Raw genomic sequence first — 26,537 nt, forward strand, 5'->3', positions numbered from 1 at the left:
AGGGAGAGGAAATATTACCTGAACAAATGAGACAAGAGGATAATGAGAAAGAGAAAGACAGATTAGAGAAGGACAGAGAGAAAGTCAAGTAAAGAATGACAGAATACAGACAGATGGTCAGGGTAGTGATGGGAATTGTATTGAAGGAAAGGGCTGAACTCTGACCCTGTCATCTCCACGGGTGGACTCTGTGTCCAGTGGAGGCTCTCCAGGGGCCTGGATGGTGACTGACTTGTCTCCACGACTACTGCCGTCTCTGCTTTTGGAGCGGTGCCTGTCCCGCCTATCCCTGAACATCACACACAGAGACAAAGGGTTAACCCTAAAACAGGTCCTACTTTCTAGAGGTTAACCAAACCCCATCGTCTAAATATCACACACACTCAAAGCTTCTATAACGTAGGRTGTGGTCACACGCAAGTTAAAATGTATTTACAAGAGACTGAGYGTGTTCGAGTGTGTGTGTGCTCTGCATAAGTATACACTGAGTGTACAAAACATTCCTAATATTGAGTTGCACCCCCCCCCCCTCTCTGTATGGCACACACACACAATCCATGTCTCAATTATCTCAAGGCTTAAAACCTTCTTTAACCTGCCTCCTCCCCTTCAATCAGTGTAGATGAAGTGGATTTAACAAGGGACATCAATAAGGGATCATTGATTTCACCTGGATTCACCTGGGAAGTCTATATCATGGAAAGTGCAGGTGTTCTTAATGTTTTGTACACTCAGTGTATATATCATGTGTGGGTTACCCACCTGTGCTTCCTGGAGCTGCGGGAGTGTGAGGACTTATAGGAGTAGCCTGAATACTGCGACTCGTTGTCCATGTCGGAGGCCGGTGGGCGGGGTTTGCCCCTGTGGGTCCCTCCTCCCCCCGTGCCGCGCTCCCCGGCTCCGCCCAGCTGACTCTTGCGGTGGCTGATGGACTTGGAAGAGAGGGCCAGAGGCAGGCGGAGGAGCTCAACCTTACTCCTGAGGGAATCTATCTTGGAGGCCGGAGGAGAGGGGGAGGACAGACCTGACGGCAGGAGGGAGATAGGGAGGGAGAGGAAGAGCAAAGGGAGAGAGAAGGAGGGGAGAGAGGGGGGAGGAAGAGAKAGAGGGGGGAGGAAGAGAGGAAGAGATATAAAACTGTTTATTAATCAAATCAAACTTTGTCACATGCGCCGAATACAGCAAGTGTAAACCTTACCGGGAAATGCTTACTTACAAGCTCTTAACCAACAGTGCAGTTCAAGAAGAGTTAAGAAAAGATTTGCCAAATAAASTAAAAATAATAAAAAGWAACACAATAACGAGGYTATATACAGGGGGTACCGGTACTGAGTCAGTGTGCGGGTGTACAGGTTAGAGGTMATTTGTACATGTAGGTAGGGGTGAAGTGATTATGCACAGATAATAAACAGCGAGTAGCAGCAGTGTACAAAACAAATTGGGGGTCAATGTAAATAGCCARTGTAATCATGATTAATTGTTCAGCAGTCTTATGGCTTGGGGGTAGAAGCTGTTAAGGAGCCTTTTGGTCCTAGACTTGCCGTTCCGGTACCGCGYGGTAGCAGAGAAACCGTCTATGACTTGGGTGACATAATATGAACATTTTATCACCATGTAATGTATTATATTACCATGTTATTAGTMCTATCAGATAGGCAGGCTGTCACAACAGGACAGAATGGAAGGTGGTGGAAAACACCAGAGCTCAAAGGGATGTAACCTTGACATAGCGCTCTTTAGATAGGATTCCAAACAGCAATGTCTGTCTGGGATAGTGTCATGAAACAACCCAGTGAGTTGTCAGTTTGCTTTCATCCGATAAATTAGGATAATTTAACAGCCTGCTCTCACAAGACACACATGGAAGGATGTTCCATCAATGGGAGCTGGGTTAGAATAAGAGCTGGGTTAGAATAAGAGCTGGGTTAGAATAAGAGCTGGGTTAGAATAAGAGCTGGGTTAGAATAAGAGCTGGGTCAGAATAAGAGCTGGGTTAGAATAAGAGCTGGGTTAGAATAAGAGCTTGGTTAGAATAAGAGCTGGGTTAGAATAAGAGCTGGGTCAGAATAAGAGCTGGGTTAGAATAAGAGCGCTGGCTTAGATAGAGCTGGGTTAAGAATTAAGAGCTGGGTCAGAATAAGAGCTGGGTCAGAATAAGAGCTGGGTCAGAATAAGAGCTGGGTTAGAATAAGAGCTGGGTTAGAATAAGAGCTGTGTTAGAATAAAGTCCTTTCTAGAAGCAGCTGAAGAAGCCTCACGATGAAGCTGTGGAAGGACTTCAGAGGTTTTAACCTCTATGGTATCCCCCTGTGGTACAAGCCCAATATTACCCCTCATATGTTAGTTCAGATGGAAAATACACACCATTTAACAGCAACAAATTAGTTTCACCAAGCTGACAGGAGCTTGTTACTGCCTTTCATATTCCCGTTTGTGCATGCACTACACACACACACACACACACACACACACACACACACACACACACACACACACACACACACACACACACACAGACACAGACACTGCATTCCCCTACCATCCCCTGTGGTCTCCGAGGCAACAGAGCTTGGCTATTACTATGGGGATGAATGAGAGGCGATGGGTGAGAAGATGGGGGGCTTGTTGCCATGGTGACCTGACTATCAACTCCCCACCCTCTCTCTCCCTTGCCTCTTCGTCTAAAAGCACTCGATCAGAAACACTTCCCCCCCCCATTTTGATTCCGCTAGAATGTGTTGCAAAGATCATGTCCAATGCCATTTTAGCTGGACCAGTATGTTTCTCTCTTGTCAGAAAGGCACTGATTCCTAATGTGATAATGTGTAGTGAATAACCACCTCTTTGCACTCTATTTCTGTCGTTCTCCGTCTCTCACTCCAATTCACTCAACTGTTTATGGGACCACATAATAGGTTTCATGTGAGAGTAAGACATGAGCTCCCTGGTAAAAAAAAAAAAAAAAACACACACACACACAATTCATACAAATGCCAATGACATTAGCTGGAATTCGACACAGAGTTTTTAGGGCCTAAGAGGCATGATGTGAGTTACGACCAAACCATTTAAAGAGCAACGAGAACACAGTGAGGCCTTTTGCAGAAACACCTACCCAGAAAAATCACCTGTGTGCCCAGGCGTTTTAACCATTGAATGAAATCGCTGAAGAAGAATGAAACACTTATAAGCGACAGCAACCCACATCTAAAAACAGACGTGGCCATGTATCACTCCCAGGGGAATAGAGTTGTTTTGAGAAGAACTGAGCTACACGAGCCTCGCAGGAATCATAGGTCTACTCAAACTGATCACAACAGACAGCTTTTGAAACAGGATGATGCTGGGAAGTTATACATTGGGTTATTAACATTGCTAACAGAGGGTGTAAGTTAATAGTAATGTCAGCCGTAAAGGTTATAACTTGAGGGTGCCTGGACCACCATTACAGAGTTCAATCAGAGTTCACCCTCTGAACTGTTTCCTAGATGTCCTCCACTTTGTCAGAATGGACTACTGTTGATTACCTCCRCACGCCTCCCCCACTATGGGCTCTCTCTCCCAAAAGCAAAACTGACTTCATTCTTGACCTGATTTTCAGCTAAAAGTAGTATGACCCCTTTAAGTTTGGTTTAATCAATGATTCATCCAACTCAGAACTGAACTCTTCAAATAAGCCTACAGACACTGTCCTGTCGCTCTCTGTGTCTCTCTCACACACATCCTAATTAGAGTGGCTGGCATTGCTTCCCAAGCAGCAAGGTATTATTGTGATGGGTGTGTGGTCACGGGTCTGTGTTGTAGCCTATTGAGGATATTACATGCACTATTATTCTCCATTTCCTCTGACCCATTTAAACCCAAACACCTGTTTGTTCATTTTTTAAATTTAACTAGGGAAGTCAGTTAAGAAYACATTCTTATTTTCAATGACRGAACAGTGGGTGAAATTCCTTATTCAGGGGCAGAACGACAGATTTTTACCTTGTCAGCTCAGGGATTCGATCTTGCAACCTTCCGGTTACTAGTCCAACACTCTAACCACTAGGCTACCCGCCGTATTAATACAACGCAACAACACAAGTCTAGAACCCAACCACCAGTTTGTGGGACTAGTGAGCGTGGAATATTGTGTGTTGTAGGCTCTGTGTGTGGGTGTGTGTGTTCCAGCCCTCTGCAACCATTTAACTGTAGGTCCCTGATTTAGGCAACACACAAATGCTCTGAGTGTTCCATCTAAAAYCTCAACAGAGACCACCTGTGACTTCAAAATACTTCAACATTGTTTTTTGGGCTAAAAACAACCAAATTTGGGTTATTTAGTAACCCAGCGCTGGTTAAATAGTAGACAGAACATGTYATTTTGACCCAGCCAGCTGGGTTGCGTTGGGATTACCCAAACATGGGTTACTTTAACCATCAGTTGGGTATTTTTATTCTCACGCTGGGTTGACCTAGCAGCTGGGTCTTTTTAATATAATCCTTAGGTTCTGTTCAGGAGGCGTGCCTTATTAGGGGTGTGTCTTTCAGCAAGATCTTATTGGTAACTCATGAGAGTAAATGTCATTCCCGTTCATCATGCTAAGTTTACATAGTGCAAATGCAGACTTTATTATTATTAATCATTTTTACACATTATAATAAGGTACACCACCTTATTGTATCCCAACAATAGGCTTTTAGGGAACTCATACACTTCTGTAAGCATCATTAAAAATGTCAATGTTCAACCTTAGCATATGATAACTATGCAACAGAACAGATGAACAGGAATGACATTTAGTCTCATGGGTGGCTAARAATAACTATCTGAAAACCACGCCCCTACTAAATTAGGCCTCCAATCTTCTGATCTGACCTGCTGGGTCATATCTCAATAACCTAGCAGTTTTTTTAAAGAAAACAATCCAACTAAGTGACCCAACACCTGCAACCCAGCAGTTAGGTCAACCAAACAAACCAGTTTTTTTTTGTGTAATAGGCTTTATTAAAAGTTCTACAGTCCCAGGTGGCACTGCTGTGTCTGAATGCCTGCGGTTCCCATCTCTTCCACAGGCCTAGATGAAAGCCTCGGTGAGGTAACCGGGATCTGGGGCGTGGCGGCGCCTCAGCACAGAATAACTAAATTAATCGAGCCACAGGCTTCATGGGGCCTATCCATTACGCACCGGCTCCTTCCTCTGGTTGACACAATGAGCCGCATGCAACTCAGACACGCAGGAATTACGAAAGGGTGAGATTAGCCTATTTTACTGTAAACCTATTATTGGTGTTTACCCAAAATATTACGTTTCTCAGTAAAGGTTAATGGGAGGCGACATGTCAAACCTCGACTTGAAATAAAGTATCAAGTCTCACGCCCATGCAGCAGCACGGAGATGTGGGTTGTCGATACAGATTTTAGGGGACTAGGCTACATTGAGTCTGGTTGGAAAACCACAGTATGCTGCATTCATCAATATAAACTATTCTAAACCAGTGTTATACATKTGCGCATATTTGGCACACGTACGTAAAAGTGCCATTTGGGTGGAATACTTAATGTTGTTGCCTGGAGACATGCAACTCATCATGAGATTCAAATCTGAAATTAATTTTTCTGACTGAACCGCAAATCAAGCCAGATTGGCGCATTACCTGTAAAACAATGCCGAAGGATGAAGTTATAATTAAATATGCAAATAAGTTGGCCAATTGTCCTTTCCATCAATGCCACTTATTCATTAATCATAAACAAGCCAGCAATTCAAGGACTTCAATTGAAAAATTAACGGTCTCGGAGTGCTTTAGAGGCAATGAATGACAAACCTGGCAGGAGAAAGAAAACATATTTTTAAATGAATTTTACCAAAAAATAACGCTCCGAGCAGTTCAGAAAGCTTACCTTTATTTTCAAATGTGCTACCCAAATTGGTAAAAAGGGAATTGTAGCCAAAAAATCTCGACACAAAGAAAATCCCAAACAGTAATTCAAATCAGGCGGCTGGGATGTACACATATCCACATTCAGTTTCCTTCCCAACTGCACCTTCCAGGGACGAAGGGTTTGTAACTTAATCGCTCTTCAAATACGATATCCTTTTCTCAACTGAAAATCATCCAGGCTATACAAAAGACATGAGACGCATCCCATTCTCGGTTTCTGCATCTGTTCTTCGCTGGGAGCCCCGCTGCGTGTGTGAATACGGACATTCATCAGCGAGAGGGGTACGCWACACAGTTAAACGCTCCACATGATACGCAAAGCTTTTGTGTTGCATTAATAATCACAGAATAAAATTCATAGAGAAAATCCAAGTGTATGTTATATCAGGTAAATTATATAAATTCAATTTTTCAGTTATGAGAAGTCAAAATATATTGCGCTTTTGTTCTGTGGTTCCGTTTAACGGCAAACCACCGCCGCCGGGTTTGGGACAAACGCTCGCTCCCCTATCCAAAGGGCGAAAATCCGCTGCAAGGTCCCTTCAGCCACAGTTTTTTGTTTGTTTCTGTGTCCTAGTATGGAAACRGTTACCCTCTCACTATTTCTGGATAACTAGGATTCGATTCGTTTTTCATTCATTCAAAACCCTCTTGCTCTTTGCTTTCCAACCGTAAAATCAATGGCCGGCCTCCCTCCACTCTCTGGAGTCCTCAACAACGATGCTCCGCCTCTTTACTCCTCCACCGCCCCCTCTATCTCTCTCTCCCCTCCTCCTGGTTCTGTTCATTCTCACCTTCACTTTCGCTGTTAGACGAGCCGAGTGCAAGGCATAATCCTTGCTCCCATTTCACCTCTATGAAGGACAATCACAGAACTGCAGTTTGTCCAATGAGTTTTACTACAGACGCTTAGACCTAATCCTCCCCAAACTGTCCGTTTAATTTAAAGCTGCCTCTGACCCGTGGATGCTCCTCAATTTCGCAAACATAACAGATGTAGGCCTATTCCACGTATTCTGTGCTCCAGAATTAGGCCTATGATCCAAAACCCTACACTTTTGTATTAATTAAATGTCTGAGCTCTTGAATGTAACCGAATATGAATTTGGAAAGACATATAGATAGGGCTCAACCCAAAGGAATATAATAAATAAATGTTGATTTCTATGGCTCAACAGCTCCAGTGAGAGCGTGGCCCGCAGCGTGTGCAGCAGTGCATTGAATGTGATTTCTCATGCGTCAGTTGTAGTGCAACAACACCTGTGCCGCATTATAAAACACATCAAGTTTAAACACACTTTACTTTGACATGCATTGTCTGCTCGACTGGAAAGTGCTAGGCCTACTCAACAGAAACCTACCACCCATGCCCAAATCCCCATAAAGGGTCAAATATATCCTCTTCCAACTCCAGCATGTGAATCTCAGTTGTTTTTCGCTCTCCTCACCTCCTTTTCAAAATGCATGTGACCTTAGACTAAGTCTAAGGCACTGCATCTCAGTGTGAGAGGCGTCACTACAGTCCCTGGTTTGAATCCAGGCTGTATCACATCCGGCTGTGATTGGGAGTCCCCTAGGACAATTGGCCCAGCGTCGTCAGGGTTTGGCTGGGGTAGGCCATCATCGTAAATAAGAATGTATTCTTAATTGACTTGCCTTGTTAAATAAAAGGTTAAAAAATATATAAAAACATTTAAATTGGAGAAAGTCTGTGGTTCCTCCCCTCATACACGACATGACCAAAAGTATGTGGACACCTGCTCGTCGAACATCTCATTCCAAAATCAGGGGCATTAATATGGAGTCCCCCCTTTGCTGCTATAACAACCTCCACTCTTCTGGGAAGGCTTTCCACTAGATGTTGGAACATTGCTGTGGGGACCTGCTTCCATTCAGCCACAAGAGCATTAGTGAGGTCGGGCACTGATGTTGGGCAATTAGGCCTGGATCGCAGTCTGCTTTCCAATTTATCCCAAAGGTGTTCGATGGGGTTGAGGTCAGGGCTTTGTGCAGGCCAGTCAAGTTCTTCTACACCGATCTCGACAAACCATATCTGTATGGACCTCGCTTTGTGCACAGTTGCATTGTCATGCTGAAACAGGAAAAGGCATTCCCCAAACTGTTGCCACAAAGTTGGAAGCACAGAATCGTCTAGAATGTCATTCTATGCTGTAGTGTTAAGATTTCCCTTCACTGAAAATAAAAGGGGCCTACCCCGAACCATTATTCTTCCTCCACCAAACTTTACAGTTGGCACTATGCATTTGGGCTGGTAGTGTTCTCCTGGCATCCGCCAAACCCAGATTTGTCGGTCAGACTGCCAGATGGTGAAGTGTGATTCATCACTCCAGAGAACGCGTTTCCACTGTTCCAGAGTCCAATGACGGCGAGCGTTACACCCCTCCAGCCGACGCTTTGCATTGTGCATGGTGATCTTAGGCTTGTGTGCGGCTGCTCAGCCATGGAAACMCATTTYATGAAGCTCCCAACAAACAGTTACTGTGCTGACGTTGCTTCCAGAGGCAGTTTGGAACTCGGTAGTGAGTGTTGCAAATGAGGACAGATTATTTTTACGCACTACTCGCTTCAGCGGTCCCGTTCTGTGAGCTTGTTGCGGCCCCATTATACCACTTTGCTGGTTGCTCCTAGAGGTTGCTACTTCACAGTAACAGCACTTACAGTTGACCGGGGCAGCTCTAGCAGGTCAGAAATGTGACGAACTGACTTGTTAGAAAGGTGGCATCCTGTGACGGTGCCACGTTGAAAGTCACTGAGCTCTTCAGTAAGGCCATTCTACTGCCGATGTTTGTCTATGGAGATTGCATGGCKGTGTGCTCGATTTTATACACCTGTCAGCAATGGGTGTGGCTGTAATAGCCAAATCCACTAATTTGAAGGGGTGTCCACATGATTTTGTATATATTGTGTACCTTCTCCTCCAATGCATTTTGAGAAGGAAGCAAGGAGAGGACGTGAGCAGTCAAGGCAATACAATTGAGATTCACCCATCATGTTAGTGGATGAAGGTCAGTTCGGATTTCCCCTACTGAATATAATATTTCCTGGCCCTCAACATCAATACTTGGCTTACTTGACTTAAGCCCTTGGCTYCTTTCCTATAAGGCGAATACAGTAGGCCGTTCAGGGCAAGTTTTCCCTGGTCAAACCAATTGAGGCTGCTCACTGTCACCTCCACAACTCTCCTCAAAGTGGTCAACTTCAATGATACGGGAGGCCCTAAAAGACAATACATTTGTCGGGCCCTTGAGAGAGAAATTGGCCCGATATTTCTGTACTCAAGAGTGGATGTATAATGTGTGAATAAATATGCTTACTGGTAGCTTCATTTGATTCAGGATCTGTAAATGTTCAAGGTAGAGTTAGTTTCTTTCTCATATCAACGAAGGTGGACGTAAGGACTCAATCCTTTTTTCAAACAGTTCTTTTTAATGTCACAAAACACATGAATCTGCAACAAGACTTAATTTTCCTTCTTCGCAGCTAACAAGCTCACCATTTATTAAAACGTGAGAGAAAATAATGTACACTTTTTCTTCGTATCTACAAAAATCAAATCAAAAGGACTAAGGCTTTACAGGAAAAAAACWAAAACGATTGTGATTTCTATATTACATAAGTGAACGAGATTAAAAGAATAAAGGATCATTAAAGACATGTGTATGCATACCGTAGTTTGTTGTGCAGCGGTTTGACAAAGGGAGGAACCATCAGTTCTAACCTCTATACGAGAGAGATGGTTAGAGAACTCAAGACAGAAATGTAGGAAAAACACAGACAAAAGACCAGAAGAAAAATAACTTACTCAAAAGAGTGGGTAAACGAATGTCGAGCTAAGAGACAGAATGAAAGTAAGAGTCTGGAATCATCCACCGTGCCAAGATAAACGAAAAATCTGCATCCCCTCTGGAGGGGCTCCAGTGGATGATTCCAGACTCTTACTTGAATCTCTTAGCTCGACAACACACACACTGTAGTGTCACACAGACATATCGTATGCTGACAACACACACACTGTAGTGTCACACAGACATATCGTATGCTGACAACACACACACTGTAGTGTCACACAGACATATCGTACGCTGACAACACACACACTGTAGTGTCACAGACATATCGTACGCTGAACACACACACACAACCCCACGTAGTGTCACACAGACATATCGTATACTGACCAACACACATTGTAGTGTCACACAGACTATCGTATACTGCAACACACACAACTGTAGTGTCACACAGACATATCTGTTACTGCAACCACACACACTGTAGTGTACACAGACATATCGTACGCTGAACACACACACACACACTGTGTAGTGTCACACAGAATATCGTGACGCTGACAACACACTGTAGTGTCACACAGACATATCGTATACTGACAACACACACACTGTAGTGTCACACAGACATATCGTATACTGACCACACACACACTGTAGTGTCACACAGACATATCGTATACTGACCACACACTTAGAGGGTTAACAGACTTCCTCTCCCAATGAATACAAGTTGTCTGTGCAAAAGGTGTCTTCCAGTTCAAACCTATGCTACTCTGTATGAAGTAACATCCCTTCATGTTGTTTTGTGGCAGTACAGCAAACACTAGTCATGGTATAGTAGTATAGAGGGGATTCACAGTATTACACACACAATACAGTAGAGCGTTCTTTAGGAAATTATGACGACATGATAGACAGACATCTGTGTATTCATTGAACATGTATCCTTTTTCGTAGTGGTCATCGCTGTATGTCTAGGAGTAGCGCTGTAGACGAGACAACAGCCATTCAGTAGAGAACAGTGCAGTAGTAGTGTTACCACGGCGCGTTACTGAGGTCACCGGGAATAGGTTGTCGCTACAGACAACCCATCCCGTAGCTTAGCAGCTGTACATACATGCAGGACTTGCTGCATACGTCAGAATGACCGACCGACCGCCATCTTGGTTATCCCTTAACAACAACAACCAACCTCTTCCTTCATGGTGTTTCTCTCCTCTCGTGTGTGATTATCAAACATATGTATCACATAACATGAATGATATTATGGATGAATGAGGACTGTGCATGTTGTGATCTCTTTACTCCTTCCTTCCTCTTGATCCAGTGCAATAAACCTGAATATATAGATATATAGACACAGTCCTTCGATCAGCCTCCATGGCAGGCATACTGTAAAGCAACCAGCGGTAAAGAACTACCATCTTGGCTCAAACTAGGTGCAGCTTTGACTCACAATGGAGCCGGTGATCTGTCCAGTGTCCTATCCCTCACCAATCCAATCAGCTTTGGCGTATGGATACGTGACAGAGGATGCATTGTGGGTAAAGTGCTGGGTTCCTTCAGTCGTTGTTATTTTATCAAAACACTTTCTGTCACTTCTCAACTCTCCCGTGTTCTTTTCAAAGTATACTAACTTTTCCTTCCAATGTAGCCAACCTTATTCATTCCATTCAACATTTCATCCTTGACATTACTCAATTTAGATTCCTCTCACTTCTAGTACTCTCTTTGCTTCTTCACACAACCGTTTCATCACTGCTTCTCTCCGTTTCCCCCCTTCATCTGTCCATCCTCTCGTCCCAGGACTCCTTCCTGCTCCGCAGAGGTCAGAGTTCACCCTAACCCCATGCTGGGGGCAGCCCCTTGGGTGTCAGGGGCATCAGTCCTGCATCAATTCCTGGTCTCCCAGGGCAGCGCCAATGACATCCCGGTACTTCCTGGATTCTGCTCCCATGAGCAGTGCGTGCTGGGATTGGGCTGATGGTGAGGAGTGTGCGAGGGGGTTAGGGGGTAAAGGCTGGGGTCCCAGTCCATCAGTGTGTGTGTGCGTATGTCTACGGCAGGGTGGGGGTAAGTCTTTTAAGTCCTCGCTGAAATGACAACGTTAGAATCCAGTGGAGAGGATCTTCAGCTTGGCTGGCTCTGCTGGGCTCGCCTCCTTTCCTGGAGAGATGTCAATAACAGAGCTGATGTGAACACAGACAAACTAACAACCAGAAAGGTCCATATTGAATTTCAAGGTTAAAGAAATGCCTTTATGAAAATGTGGTATCCAGACCAAATCTTTCCACAAAACCTCTTCTGTATGACCCTGACCTCCTCTATCTAACCCCTGAACTCACCGTCCCCCGGGTCCCGGTCCAGAAACGGTGTCCTGACGACGGTTGCCTGGATACAAAAGAGGTCACCAGACTCTGGATTGACAGGCGGCTCTCTCAGTGTTTTCAGGAGCTGGTGATGAGCTGTCTCTATGTCCTGAGGGGGGTATGAGGGGAGAAAACGACAAGTAAAGATTAGCATGGAAATAACGTTCAAGTGTGTGTAAAACGCCTTACCCTCAGCTGGTGTAGCTTTCTCATCAACTCCTCGATGGTGTGGAAAATGTAATCCACGTTTTTGATTATATGGCTCTGGAGGCTCTTTCGTGATTGACTCTGCCCTTCCTGCAGACTCAGATTTCCCCTCTCCGATTGATTGCCCGCAGACATGATGGAAGCGACCTGCCCTTCTTTCTCATGAGTCTGTACGGGCGATGAAATCACTTCCTGTTCCAGATCAGGAAGTTCAGTGGTGGTCGGGGGGTCGTTGACCTCATCTGTGTGACTCTCGTCCAGCAGTCCCTCTCCCTGCTCTGTAGGCATCACCAGGTAGAACACGTTTCCTGCAGCACAGTGGGTTTACAGAGTTGCAATGAGCACCCGCGGGAACAAAAGTCAATCTCCATGTTAAATTGACACTACAACTGTGAAATCTTATAGTATGCAGCCATTCAAAAATGGAAAAACGAAGTTGAGTGTCCTTATTGGACAAATTCAGGAAGAACCATACGATCTGCGTTTCAAAATAGTTCTCTGGAAACAACTCTGGTGTAGTAGTCACAAACCTCAGACAGAGAGACTTGGACCTAATGGAAGATATTCATGAAGGTTTGAAGAGGACAACTAGACTGACGACTGGAGCATTACCCCGTACACTGGCCTCGCCTCTCGGCTCAGGTGATTGGTCAGAGTGGAGGGTGACATCTTCAGTGATGTCAACAGGGATAGAAGGGGAGCCCGCAACCACAGCTGTGCATAAGAGGACAGATGRAGTGAAAGAGTGAGTGTAAGTGGAGGGAGGTGATATTGTATGAGAGTGTGACAGACAGAAAGAAAGAGATCCGAAAACCAGATCAGTTGAATCTAACTTAGGAGTGTGACCATGCAGAAGGTAAAAGGAGTGTGTATTATCAAACATTCAGATGTCATTCTGTAGAGTCTGACTTCATTTGATCATATTAGACACCAACGTGGCTCCACAAAGAAACAAGCAGTAATTTAATGAAAATGGACAASAATATTAGGTTACTGTCTAAATCTTCTGTCCTCGTTACCTTTCCTCACAACATGCACACTGGGGGACTCCACCTCCGAGGGCGGGGCTTCTGCGTGCTCAGCCTCCCATTGGCTGGAACTGACGCTAAGGAGAGTCTCAGAGGACGTCGGCCTCTGTTGGTCATTAAACGGGCTCCTCTCATTGGCTGCCTCGTTTGTGGGCGTGCCATCTGAGCCGTGACTCCACCCATCTTCTTCCAGGTCGCGGAAAATCAGCTGCCTTAGCGTCTCCACTGAAAAGGCAGAAAAGTGGTATTGAATAGGTGGGAAAGTTGATTCTCAACCAAACACATTCTAGTGACGCTAGTACATACGTATACAAAATCATATTTTAATATGTTCAAGTCAAGTCTCTTGCTTTCTCACCATCTTCCAGAGCTGCCTCTGCTACTCCAATTCGTCGCTTGACGTAGTCCCGCCCCTCCCCGCAGAGGAAAGCTCCTGATTGATCCGTTGGTGTGGTGCGTGCGAGCTCGTTGTCTTCATCGTTAGGGGAGTCCGTCTCCATGAGAACCACCTGCTCCGTCATCGAGTCGTCTAGGGAGATTAAAGATCATCAATGTGATGAACGACAGAGCAGATTAGGGGAATGATAGAGAATATTACTGTACAGAAATATCCTACAGAATTAAATATTTATATCTGTAGTCACTATAATCCACTCCAAAAACATACACTTCCTTACTAACACAATTTGTCTCACCTGATTGATAGACATGGCTGCCAGTTGAGACAGGGGAAGCGTTGCCAAGATTTGGGGAGCTGAGAGAGAGATAAAGGAGAGAGAGATAAAGGAGAGAGAGAGAGGGTGAGGAAAAAGTGAGAAGACAGAAGAGAGAGAGAGATCAATGAGATGGAATCTGTACTGCTTAGGACAACTATAGCGAATGGTCTGCAATACTATCAGAGTCTACAGGTCTTCAATGTTAATTGATAGAAATGGGCCAGTGTAAGGATTACTCACAAAACAGGTGTGGATCTGTTATTGGTCGAAGGTGAGGAGCCAGCAACCAATGAGATGGTCTTTTCAAGTTGGTCCTTCCAGCTGTGACATAAATAAATAAAATGGCACTCAAAACATCCACCAAAGCTTTTCCATGTGATGAGTAAAATGCTGCAGGTTAAAATCCTGATGAACCTCTATCGTGTATATTATCTGTAAACTAATCTACATCATCCATATCTATAACAGGAATATAGATGTGCTCACGTGTTTTTCTCTGAGGACGTCCCCGCTACCAGTTCATAGATCTTTCTCTCTGTGGTGCTGATGATGTACAGGGCCTTGTTGTCTGAGGAGGAAAATCAGACACAATCAAACCATCATCATCACCACAGGGATAATAAAGCCATTATCTCATAATTATCTTGCAAAATTATTGAGATCCCATTTTCTGTTATTACATTGTTGTTATAGCATTAAACTGTTGTCTAAATTTAACCCAGATCACTGATTCATCTATACACAACCATTGGCCACTCCACACTTTGTCCCATAACCCCTGACCTCTAACYTCTTACCTGTGGCCACAGAGCGCACCAGGAGGGAGTCTAGCTGGACCACGGGGCTGAAGGAGGCCTTGGTGTCCCCGCTACCTCCTCCCCCCAGCCAGCGGGACGGGCAGCGCAGCAGCAGCCGGTCATCTGGACCTCTCTGGAGCAGAACCAGCAGGTCTGATAGCAGCAGGGCCTGGATCTCTGAGAGATGAAGGAGAACCAGAACCACATGGTTAGAACCCTTACAGAACACTGAACACTAGAACTTAGAACCTGCAGGTCTGACAGCAGTAGGGCCTGGATCTCTGGGAGAGGGAAAAGTAATCAAGTCGAAGATAGTCACCCAAAAAGTCAAGGCACAAATGATTCAACTCCCAGTGTATTATCTCGTGACTGAAGCAACATTACAGCAGAATCAGAACAGTGACTCCAATATGGAATACATGTCTGGGACAGTGTCTCCCGGGGTCTCTCGCAGCTGATTCCTTTTAGCTCTGGACAGAGTAGCCAACAGAATCTAAAGCACAACGGTTCTATCTGTGGAGTGTTGTGGGTCTTACCTAAAGTTTTGTCTTTATTGACTTTCCAGGTGAGAGGACCCTCATGGATCATTGTCTTACTGGTCAGGTCCAGACTCTGACAGGACAGAGGACATCATCAGAACAAAGATATTATACTATGTGTTGGAGGAAGAGACTAACTTTGAAGAGGAGGAAAATAACTTTGAAGTGGAGGAAGAGACTAACTTTGAAGAGGAGGAAAATACTAACTTTGAAGAGGTGGTAAATACTAACTTTGAAGAGAGAAGGTAAAATACGCTATGACTTTAGAGAGAGGAGAGAAATACTAACTTTGAAGAGGAGGAAAATACTAACTTTGAAGAGGAGGAAATACTAAACTTTGAAGAGGAGGAAAATACTAACTTTGAAGAGGTGTAAATACACTAACTTTGAAGAGGTGGTAAATATACTAACATTGAAGAGGTGGTCAATACTAACATTGAAGAGGTGGTCAATACTAACTTTGAAGAGGAGGAAAATACTAAAAACTCTGAAGAGGAGGAAAATACTAAAAACTCTGAGGAGGAAAAGGAGGTACCTTGAACTGTGGCGTGGGGTCAAGCCTGCGCTGGTATTGGTTGAGCCGTTGCGGTGTTCAGTCTCCCTGACGACTCATTGACGGCCTGCAGAATCCCGCGGCAGCAGGCCTGTGCACGTTGGAGAGGCGGGAGGTCTGTGGACCGCCTGTAGGAAGACGTTACACCCAGTGGACATCAAAACAATAAATAGGCACAGTTAGTTCAAAGCAGTAGTATTCTTAAAACACCTATAACCTTAAGTAATAACGGCTACTACTTAGCCTAATGACTAAGCACTAAGACGAACCTATCGCCTAACTACTAAGACATCACCTAACAAATAAAGACTAACCTGCTCGCCTAACTACTAAGACTAGCATATCACCTACTACTCATATGACTCAACTACTGCGAGCCTTGTATACTAATAGACGATTCTAATCATGACTAAATATAGACTAACCTGCTCGCTCTAGACTACTAATATCAAGACTACTCTGCATACTAACTACTAAAGGAATTGGCATCGATTATGACTACTTGAGACACTGAACCTGTCTGTCGCCCTGTAAACTATCTAAAACTAGCATAATCACTAACTACTTAAGACTGCATCTAACAAGAGGAGACTACTTGTAGGAGCTACATATCCGATAAACTATATAAGACTAGCATCAATATCCTGATGTCTGAGAGCATTTGAAGGAGTATAAACAGTTGGATTCATTCTACTAACGAGTCATAAGATACATATAACCCACTACTCAAGACATAAGATGTAATCAAACACTGAACGTGGACTAAGACATAAAAATAGAATCAACACATAAACGATTACTTAAGACTAAGGCCATCATCCACTACTAGTAAGACTTGAACATATCTGGAACACAAACCGAACTCTACTATAGTACTACCATATCACCTCCATCTCTACTTTAAGGACTAAGCCATTACGATCACCTAAACTACTAAGACTAACATATAATCTACTAACTAAAGTACTAAAATATCCACCTCACAGCTATCTAAAAGCACTAACGAATATCACCCTAACTAACTGAAGATAAAACAGTGGTCTATCACCTTTAACTTGACATAAGACTATCTGCCGGCATACTGCAACCAACGTGAGGAAGACTAGCGAGATAGGTCACGCTACGCTACTAAGTACGTTAAAACACAGATCACGGTAGACTACTGGAGAGTAGACATGTCTATCTCGTAACTGACTAAGCCATAAAAATATCTACCTGTAAACTACTGAAGAATAACGATTATATTGCGACTGACTAAGAAACTAGACAATGTCCACTCTATCCGACTTATGAGGAACATGAAAGCATATCAAGCCTAGACTACCTAAGGGACAAACATATCACCTACTACTAAGGACGTAACATATCACCGGTAACGAACTTAGAATGTACTCCACAGGCGATATACCTACTACTAAGAGGACTAACATATCAACTACTACTAAGACTACAATAACTCACCTAACTCACTAAGATAGCATAAACTGAATCTACATCCTACTAGACTCTAGAACATGTCACCTAGACATAGACTAGAGACTAAGCATGGATCACCGTAACTATAAAGACTAGACATTATCACTACTATACTAGTGACTTGAACCTGTTCACCTATACTACTTAAGGACTAACATGACTAACATATCACCTAACTACTAAGACTAACATATCACCTAACTACTAAGACTAACATATCATCTAACAGTAACTTAATGAAGACCACTGGTGCTAAACTGTCAGACTATCAGTGTGTGTGATGTCCAGTAACAGAGGGTACTTGGTGAGTATGAGTGTGAGAGATTCTCTATATAAATAAGAGAGAAAGAGATATGGAGGCGGATGATGGATCCTATGTACCCTCTGTGTGTTTGATGATGTTGTCCAGTAACAGAGGGTACTTGGTGAGTCTCTGTGTCTCAGACACCAGCAGGTCCTTCAGCTGCAGCCTCCTACAGTGAGGACTGGCCTCACACTCCTGACAATAAATCAAACAATCAAATCAATTAGCGGAAAAGCCATTGTGACTGCATGTATGTGTGTTACCTGGGTGATGCGTGTGTGTTACCTGGATGATGTGTGTGAAGCGAGGGTCTTTGCGCTGCTTGTTCTTAATGAGTTCCAGAGCCTGAGACTGCTGGCTGCACAGGTGGGACGCCTGCTCCTGAAACTCCTCCCCCGCCACGCCCTCAAACTAACACACAGGTACACACCGATATCCCAGTCAAAACACAACACAATATACACTGAGTGTACAAAACATTAAGGACACCTGCTCTGTCCATGACAGACTGACCAGGTGAAATCTATGATCCCTTATTGAAGTCACTTGTTAAATTCACTTCAATCAGTATAAATGAAGGGGAGATAGGTTAAAGAAGGATTTTTAAGCCTTTTTGACAATTGAGACATGGATTTTAGTTTAGTTTATTAATTTGACCATTTAAAAAAAAAACAAGCACACATAAAACTTGAAAAAGCCATACATACACATGAATAAAATCATYGAGGATAACACACAATAAAGTCTGGGACTTATTTCCATTGTGGTCCTCTTGAGATAAGATGGCTAGACAAGATCGAACACAGTACGGCAGTGAAATAATTAAACAAAAACAGAGAAGAAGAACATCTATCTCGTCATTCCAGTTACATCATAGGGGTTATTCATATGGGCACAGAAGACATCAAACATATTTTACTTTATTTTTAAAGCTGCCCAGAGAGGATGTTGTTTTTATAGGCAGAGGCAACTCATTCCATTCTGAGGCTCCAGTATACATGGATTGTGTATGTGTGCCATTCAAAGGGTGAATGGGCAAGACAAAATATTTAAGTGCCTTTGAACGGGGTATGGTAGTAGGTGCCAGGCGCACCAGTTTGTGTCAAGAACTGCTACGTTGCTGGGTTTTTCACTCAACAGTTTCCCGTGTGTATCAAGAATGGTCCACCACCCAAAGTACATCAAGCCACCTTGACACAACTGTAGGAAGCATTGGAGTCAACATGGGCCAGCATCCCTGTGGAACGCTTTTAACACCTTGTAGAGTCCATGCCCGACCAATTGAGGCTGTTGAGAGCAAAGGGGGGTACAACTCAATATTAGGAAGGTGTTCCTAATGTTTTGTTCACTCAATAAGCATATGATTGAAAACTATTGGACAGGTGTTATCAACAGCTGAGCCCTCAAACTGACCGCTAACAACGTAACACTCCATCTCACTGATGAACATGCTAACACTGCTAAATATGTAAAWATGCGACCAATAACATTTGATTTGAAGGGATAGTAAAACAATGACTGAGGGAGTCATTTAGCAGACACTCTTATCCAGAACGACTTACAGTAGTGGGTTCATACATTTTCATACTGGTCCCCCTGGGAATAGAACCCACAACCCTGGCGTTGCAAGCACCATGCTGTACCAACTGAGCCACACGGGACCGGGATGACGTGATTAGCTAGTTCAACTCACCCTGGCCAGCATGATGTCACCGATGCCCTGAACGATGGGAGATTCCCTTTTCTTCTTCATGGCTTCACACAGGCTCACTGCAACGCAATAACAACGGTGGAACAACGTTGATCAAACAAAAGCATTGAAGCAACGTTGATCAAACACAATAACATTGAGCTTAACGTCAATGAGACTGACTACCAAATCAAAGGCAACGCTAAAACAGTGCTTCTCTACCATGCAGCACCTAAATCCATTAAAACATATTATATTTACACAGCGATACCACAAACGGAGAACCTCTTTAATGCAACACAATCTTATCAGATCTTTAGATTCACATTTGCCTGAATACCTATTGACAGAACTGAGAAACACACAAGCACACACACTGACCATGTAGTTGGTAGACCTGAGGCAGGTTGGGGAAGATGCAGGCCAGCTCGTCAGAGCTCAGAACACACCTCATCTTCTGGAAAAACACCTGATCCAAGACCCTGAGAGTACGCAGGTGAGACGCCTCTGTCGTCAACAACTCTGAGGAGAGAGGGGGGGGGGGGGGGGGGGGGGGGGGGGGGGGAAGGGCGGGAGAGGTGAGAGGAAGGGGGAGACAGAGAGAAGAATGTAAATATAACAATCTAATAATATTTACTTCTGAAAATAACAGAATAGAAGTTGTTAGTTCCAGTCAGATATACAGTGGCTATGTTTAGACAGGATAAAGGCCCAGTTGTAGATGCATAAAGTTTTCACGTGTTCCTCTAGGCCTGAATGTATCCTTGCACATTCCTCTGCTGCTACCCAAAGGTCAAGCAGTGTTTGTTTACCGTAGATGATGGCCTGTCGGTCCACCTCTCGGGGACAGAGAGTAGCCAGGACCTGAGGGGCCACTGTCTCCTGCCAGTTATGACTGTCCACCACGTCATCCTCTAGGGCTGGGGCATCAGGGAGCAGGGCCACCGGGGACTCCTCAAACCTACACACACACACACACACAGAAGCACAGAGAGAGAGAGAGATGTTTTAATATACTTCCAGGTCCATCAAAGTTGAAGACCTCAGTAGGTTGTAGTGATGACTTACTGTCGTCTAGACGACCGAGGGGTGCATGGAGGCGTGGGGTTCTCCAAGGATCTGAGGAGGAAAAACCAATCAGATCTGGTTCTATTCTGTTTTCTTTATTCTGTGCTACAATGCTGCTGCTCAACCACCCCATCAGGAGCATGTGGATCCTACAGTGTGTTCCGAAACAGTGTCTGTGTGTGAGTTTGTGCAATGTGTGTGGTTTCATATATATGTGTGTGTGTGTAGTCTCACCGTGCTGAGCTACTGGTGGCTGAGGAGGAGGCGCTGTGGTGTAGGGGTGTCAGGCCCGGCCCCTCTATCTCCTCCCCACAGTCCTCCATGTCCACGTCGCTACGGGAACGAGGGACTGTCTCCACTCCTGAAGCCCCGCCCCGCCGACGCCCCTCCCCTTGCGCCTTCAGAGACTCGCTACGAGCCAGACGCACCGACACCATAGGGCTGAGAAAGAAACAGCGAGAGAGGAAAAGAGAGAGAGAGAGAAACACATAAGTAAACATGTACAATCTTGACACACAAACAATTGTGCACAATAGACCTGACACACGCTCTCTCTGATACCTGTCCATACTGTCCTCTCCCAGGCTGCTGGAGGACAGTCTATGGAGGTCTCCCTCGTCCCCCTCCTCCCCGGGGATCTCTGGGTGGTTCTCAAACTGCTGGATGATGTTCCTCACACTGCCAGGACGCACTGAGAGGAGACGAGACAGGGTACACACACACAGAACATCAAATCAATCAAATGTATTTTAYAAAGCCCATTTTAGAAATCAGCAGTTGTTACAGAGTGCTTTACTGATACCCAGCCTAAAACCCCAAAGTGAAAGCAATAACAGTACATCAAGTCTCTTTGGATAAAAAAAGTGTTTGCTAAATGGCATTTATTATTATATATTATCATGTTTTAAAATAAGCTGAGAAAACACTGAAAAAAAGAAAAGAAGATAAAATAAGATATTCAAAATAATAAATGACATACCTTCAGTGGGCGACAAGGGGACATGGAACGCTGGGAAATCAAAGTGAAGCAAAAGAAAACATGAGACAAAAAAATGATCAACGAGGGTCAAAACGAAGGATGAGGTAACGGGAATTAAATCATACTGTTACGATGAAAACAGAATGTGTGTGTGTTTGTCTGTGTTTGTGTGTGTGTGTACCCGTCTGTGTGTCTGTCTCAGTGTGTGTGTGTAGTTACTGGACTGGGAGGTGCTCCTGGGCTTGCCGATATACTTCAGGATGGGGTTTCTCTTCCTGTCCTCTCCATCCTTATCTTTCTTTGCACTGTTCAGCTGTAGAAGTAAACAACAGTAAAGCTCTGTGATGTAAAACAATAATTTCAAGCACAACTTGGACATTGAGAACGTTTTTTTTTTTTGCATAGTAAAAATTCAAGCAAACGTTTCTTATTGGACAAGTGCCTACTGAATATGACCCAGCTCCTACCTTCTTGGTCTTGGGGAAAAAGGCGAGCCACTTCTCCTTCTCAGTGCTGAGTCCTGGAAACACCCTGGAGTCCCTCAGCTTAATGCCCGAGTGACGGAGGTACAGCAGCACCACAGAGGCTAGAGGAGAACTGAGGAGGAAGAGGGAAGGAAAGAGAGAGGCAGTGTGAGGGCGAGAGAGAGGGGGGAGAGGGAAGGAAAGAGAGAGGCAGTGTGAGGGCGAGAGAGAGGGGCAGAGAGGGAAAGGAAAGGAGAGAGGCAGTGTGTGAGGGGAGAGAGAGGGGGAGGGGAAGGAAAGAGAGACAGAGTTGGAGGGCAAGAGAGAGGGGGGAGGGAAGGAAGAGAGAGGCAGTGAGGGCGAGAAGAGGGGGGAGAGGGAAGGAAAGAGAGAGGCAGTGAGAGGCGAGAGAGAGGGGGGAGAGGGAAGGAAAGAGAGAGGCAGTGTTGAGGGCGAGAGAGAGGGGGGAGAGGGAAGGAAAGAGAGAGGCAGTGTGAGGGGAGAGAGAGGGGGAGAGGGAAGAAAGAGAGAGCAAGTGTGCGAGAGAGAGGGGGGAGAGGGAAGGAAAGAGAGAGGCAGTGTGAGGGCGAGAGAGAGGGGGAGAGGAAGAAAGAAGAGAGGCAGTGTCAGGGCCCGAGAGAGAGGGGGGAGAGGGAAGGAAAGAGAGAGGCAGTGTGAGGGCGAGAGAGGGGGGAGAGCGAACGAGTGTGAAAAAGGTAACGGGAAAGAGAAAGAAACGGGGGAAAGAGACAAAGAAAGAGAGGGAGACAAAGAGAGGAAGATGAATAACAGAATGGAGAAGGGTACGTTTACACAAACAAACAAGCATTATTATTCAATCACGTTCCAGCAACAGACATGAGACGCTCTGACTTTTATTACCTTCTGTCGTCTTCGTGCTTCGAGCTGCAACACACAGAAAAACAACTGTTAGCTTCTTCACTCTCGCACTCTTCTGCACAAAAACAACAACCTCTCTGTTAATAAGGTCTCTGGCTTAGTTCMAAAGTGGCTCGGTCCTGTTGAACAAGGTGTAAAAAAAAAAATCCTTGCTGATAAAAAACAAGGTGACCTGTTTTGTTTCTACCTAGCAGTGAGTCATGTGATAGGAGTGAGTAGGTGTGTGTAACAAACATCATGTGGGTAGGGCSGCCGCGGCTCGAGGTTACCTGCAGAGCCTCCCGAGTGATCAGTGATCACACTCTGACCTTTGGTACGGTGAGATGTTGAGGCTAGTTGAGCTCCCTCTACTGCCAGCTGGCTCAGTCACTGTCCTACCGTAGTTACTGTTTTGCTATGCTAACACTGAACCATCGCAGCAAAGCACAAAAGTAACAATGTCTGTTATTTGTTGCCATCTTAGCAGTCCTATTTACTGTATCTCCCTTAGAATGCATTGCATATATAGGGGCCCAGAGTTTTTCCTGATAAGGTCACATGGGATAAACATGTTGTTTCATAGCTAAACGTTCCAACTCACAGTATCTCCCAGAGAGCAGTGACCTGTCTGTCCACCACCTGTTTCTCCTTGGCTGGGTCTCCATCCAGCTGCTGCAGGTCTCCCTCTCCAAACAGAGMGCCCAGACCCATCATCTGCTTGTTCCTACACAAACACACACGTCATACCACACAAGTTCAAAGGTCACACACATAACCTTCAATACACACAAACTACAGCTGGGACGATAAACTGAAAATGATCCAAACCGACCGATCCACTCGTCGCAGGCATTATGCTGATATCGTTCCCGAGCTGACAAGGCAAAATTACATCGTTCTGCCAGTTAACCCACTGTTCCCCGGGCGCCGATGACGTGGATGTCGATTAAGGCAGCCCCCGCCCCCCCCCCCGCACCATTCTGATTCAGAGTTGGGTTAAATGCGGAAATACATTTCAGTTGAATGTGTTCAGTTGTACAACTGACTAGGTATCCCCACCTTCCCTTTCATTACGATAAGTAGCCTATAACAGAGAAATGTGAAGTTTGAAATGAAATAGGTTTGATAATATGGGTGATTTGTTAATGGGACAGTTGATGGCTACAACCATCAAACTAGTAGTAGTTTAAAGGATCGTTTAAAACATGTGGTGCACATGAATGTTCTAAAATTAAATCGATCCATTCAGGCAATTTATCACAATCTGTTTTTTGTCCATATCGCCCAACTCTAACAAACACAATAACATACACACGGCCATTATCTGCATTTAGCACAAGCCTCAATGCACACACCAATGGGTTTCATATACACACACACACTGTCAAACACAGACACCCCTCCAGATGATTCAGCTTGTCCCATAGACTGTACCTGTAGTCCTGTATTTGGTCCTGAATGTCAGGCAGCACCTGCTGTTGGAGCTCAGACAGAGGTCCCCTGATGTCCTCCTGGGCATGGAGACGACTCTCTGGGACAGGACACAACACCTCACAGTAAGACTTACTACAGACTGAACTAGAATCACAACCCTGTACTGACAAGTTAAGACTGACCACTTTACACAACTACCATTACTGGTCATGCGCCGGAGGGGTTTGTAAACTACCAGTCAAATCAAACCCAGTGTGTTAAGGCAGATGGTTCTAAATCTGACACCATAGAGCTGCAATCAGGTGTTCCTCAAGGATCCATTTTAGGTCCCCTGTGGTTTATTATCTAGATCAACAACATTGGGAGCCATATTGAGACTAAAGGTGTACATTTTTATGCGGGTGACACTGTTTACTTATTAAGTGGCAGCAATTTCCCTTCAGGTTTTGACAAAGCTCAAACGGCTTTAAAACATCATTCAACAGAATCTGGAAGATTTAAAGCTTGTTCTGAATTCCTGTAAAACAAAATGCATGGTATTTCCCAAGAGTAAACACTCTGAAAAACATGTAATTAGTACCTTGGAAGGACATTCTATAGAGCATGTCAAAACGTACAAATAACTGGGAGTTTGGGTGGATGAGAAGTTGAGCTTGTTTTTCCTTTGCCGCCAGAAAATAGTTGATTAGTTGTGCTTTTCTCTCCGTGTTGGACTATKGTGATACTGTTCATGTGCAATCCTCAAGCTCAATACTGAAGGCTCTTGACTGTGTATCATGCAGCCTTAGTTTTGTCACCAATCTCTACAGTGCTGTCRGGTGGACATCACTAGCAACACGCAGGCTCAAACACCGCTCATTTTATCTATCYTCTCTTCTAGCTCGAAATTAAAACAAGCTCAGATCTTAATCTTGTTTTATGCTAACAGTCCCAAAAWTKTTTACAGAGCATGGAAAAAGGTCATTTCATTACTCAGCCCCCTGGTCGTGGAATYCCCTCCCAGCCAACCTAAAACCCCAKGACCTGGTGTCCCTGGAGGAGGTCAAAGGGCAAATAGATGAACAGGTTGTTGAGACATGTAGCTGTTTATAGTTGTCACCCCATGTCACTAGTTTGCGTTGCCTTCTGTGAGGAAACATGTTTTACTTCACACACATGCCTACACACACACAGTGTGTTTGCTGTTGTATTTGTGCTGTTGCCAGTCTTCTGTCTGTGTTGTCCGTTTTGTCTTACATTGTTGTTTTTTATTGTAACCCCCGTCCCCACAGGAGGCCTTTTGCTTCTTGCCAGGCCATCATTGCAAATAAGAATTTGTTCTTAATTGACTTGGCTGGTTAAATAAAGGTTAACTCAAAATAAAACCATCACAGTAAYGTTAGTATGTTGAGTTGGATCTTACCTATATCAGTCAGGTACTCTTCTCGTACTCTGATTTTTAACAGCTGAAAATTAAATAARAAATGTAAGGAACCGTAACTACAACCGTTACTACAAGAGTACTTTAAAATCTTGCAAGATTATTAAATGGTCCGGTCTAATTGATTAAGACTAATTCACTGAATTAATTAACTGAATAAACCAATGAGAAACGCACAGCGTCAGGGTCCAGGAAGTGGGAGCAGATCTGAGGCGCGAGGGCACGGGCGTCTTTAGGGCTGGAGCCCAGGTAGGCCTCCACCGACAGGTAGAACAGCTGTTGTAGAGAGACGACACACACACCAGATAAGTTCCCATGTAAGAGGTGGAACAACAGTCAATAGCAGTCCTTAGGGTCAGACACTGACCAGTGAGTTGGGATCCAGTAGCTGGCTGAAGACATATCTCATGAACACCATCATATGGGCCGGTCGCGACTTGAGAAGCTCTATGTCCTGAAATGGAMCGTCCATCTGAAGTAGGGAAAGAGAGAGGAAGGGGAAAGAGAGGGAGAGAGACGTAGAGAGAGAGAGATTCATATAGTTCCACAGATGTGAGATGCAGGATACGTAGATGAGGTAAGTGATGTTTGCTGATAAAGACAGTCTCACCTCATTGAGTGCATAGCTGTCATCCTCTTCCTCCTCGGGGCCAATGATCTGAGTCTTCCCAGTCTGCCAAGAGACATGTCACAGAGGTCAGGATTAGGAAAATAAAACCTTTGGCATGTGTGTGTGTGTGTATTTGTGTAGGAGACATTGTTCACATCACTGACTCAGACTAGAGGGTATATATGCAGTGCATGTGTACAAATCTTCTCACTGAATCAGAATCAGAATGCGTGTGTGTGAGTGGAAGAGTGTGTGTGTGTGTGT

At 44.5% G+C, this 26,537-nt stretch overlaps 2 protein-coding genes across 3 annotated transcripts in view; both read right to left on the minus strand.

Annotated features, from left to right (window-relative positions):
- Nucleotides 1–5,975, minus strand: part of LOC112073957 (vang-like protein 2) — a 13,558-nt gene extending 7,583 nt beyond the window's left edge. The window contains exons 1-3 of one of the 2 annotated variants that reach the window (XM_024141191.2): nt 5,885–5,975; nt 763–1,024; nt 166–289 (exon numbers count right to left, since the gene is read on the minus strand). In XM_024141191.2, the coding sequence (XP_023996959.1) occupies nt 166–289; nt 763–833 (195 nt within the window). In that variant the 5' untranslated portion in view covers nt 834–1,024; nt 5,885–5,975. Of the gene's footprint in view, nt 1–165; nt 290–762; nt 1,025–5,884 lie in introns of those variants that run through there. The other variant, XR_011476771.1, reaches the window with a different exon arrangement.
- Nucleotides 5,976–9,351: 3,376 nt separating this feature from the next.
- Nucleotides 9,352–26,345, minus strand: LOC112073958 (rho guanine nucleotide exchange factor 11-like; the record flags this gene model as incomplete). Its single annotated transcript, XM_070440339.1, is given in 34 exon segments — nt 9,352–10,043; nt 10,174–11,906; nt 12,086–12,218; nt 12,299–12,624; nt 12,929–13,030; nt 13,336–13,569; nt 13,703–13,873; nt 14,040–14,098; nt 14,301–14,381; nt 14,547–14,628; nt 14,858–15,034; nt 15,394–15,469; nt 15,932–15,984; nt 15,987–16,004; nt 16,007–16,077; nt 16,371–16,377; nt 17,807–17,924; nt 18,015–18,140; nt 19,423–19,499; nt 19,801–19,941; nt 20,232–20,380; nt 20,488–20,538; nt 20,722–20,928; nt 21,049–21,178; nt 21,467–21,496; nt 21,686–21,779; nt 21,934–22,063; nt 22,813–22,836; nt 23,411–23,533; nt 24,244–24,340; nt 25,646–25,688; nt 25,841–25,939; nt 26,031–26,135; nt 26,274–26,345. Coding segments are annotated over 33 exon segments (3,465 nt in total), but the record flags the coding sequence as incomplete, so codon positions are not given.
- Nucleotides 26,346–26,537: the final 192 nt, after the last annotated feature.

The sequence above is a fragment of the Salvelinus sp. IW2-2015 genome, unplaced genomic scaffold, assembly GCF_002910315.2.
Source record: "Salvelinus sp. IW2-2015 unplaced genomic scaffold, ASM291031v2 Un_scaffold2437, whole genome shotgun sequence".
Classification (NCBI taxonomy): Eukaryota; Metazoa; Chordata; class Actinopteri; order Salmoniformes; family Salmonidae; genus Salvelinus; species Salvelinus sp. IW2-2015.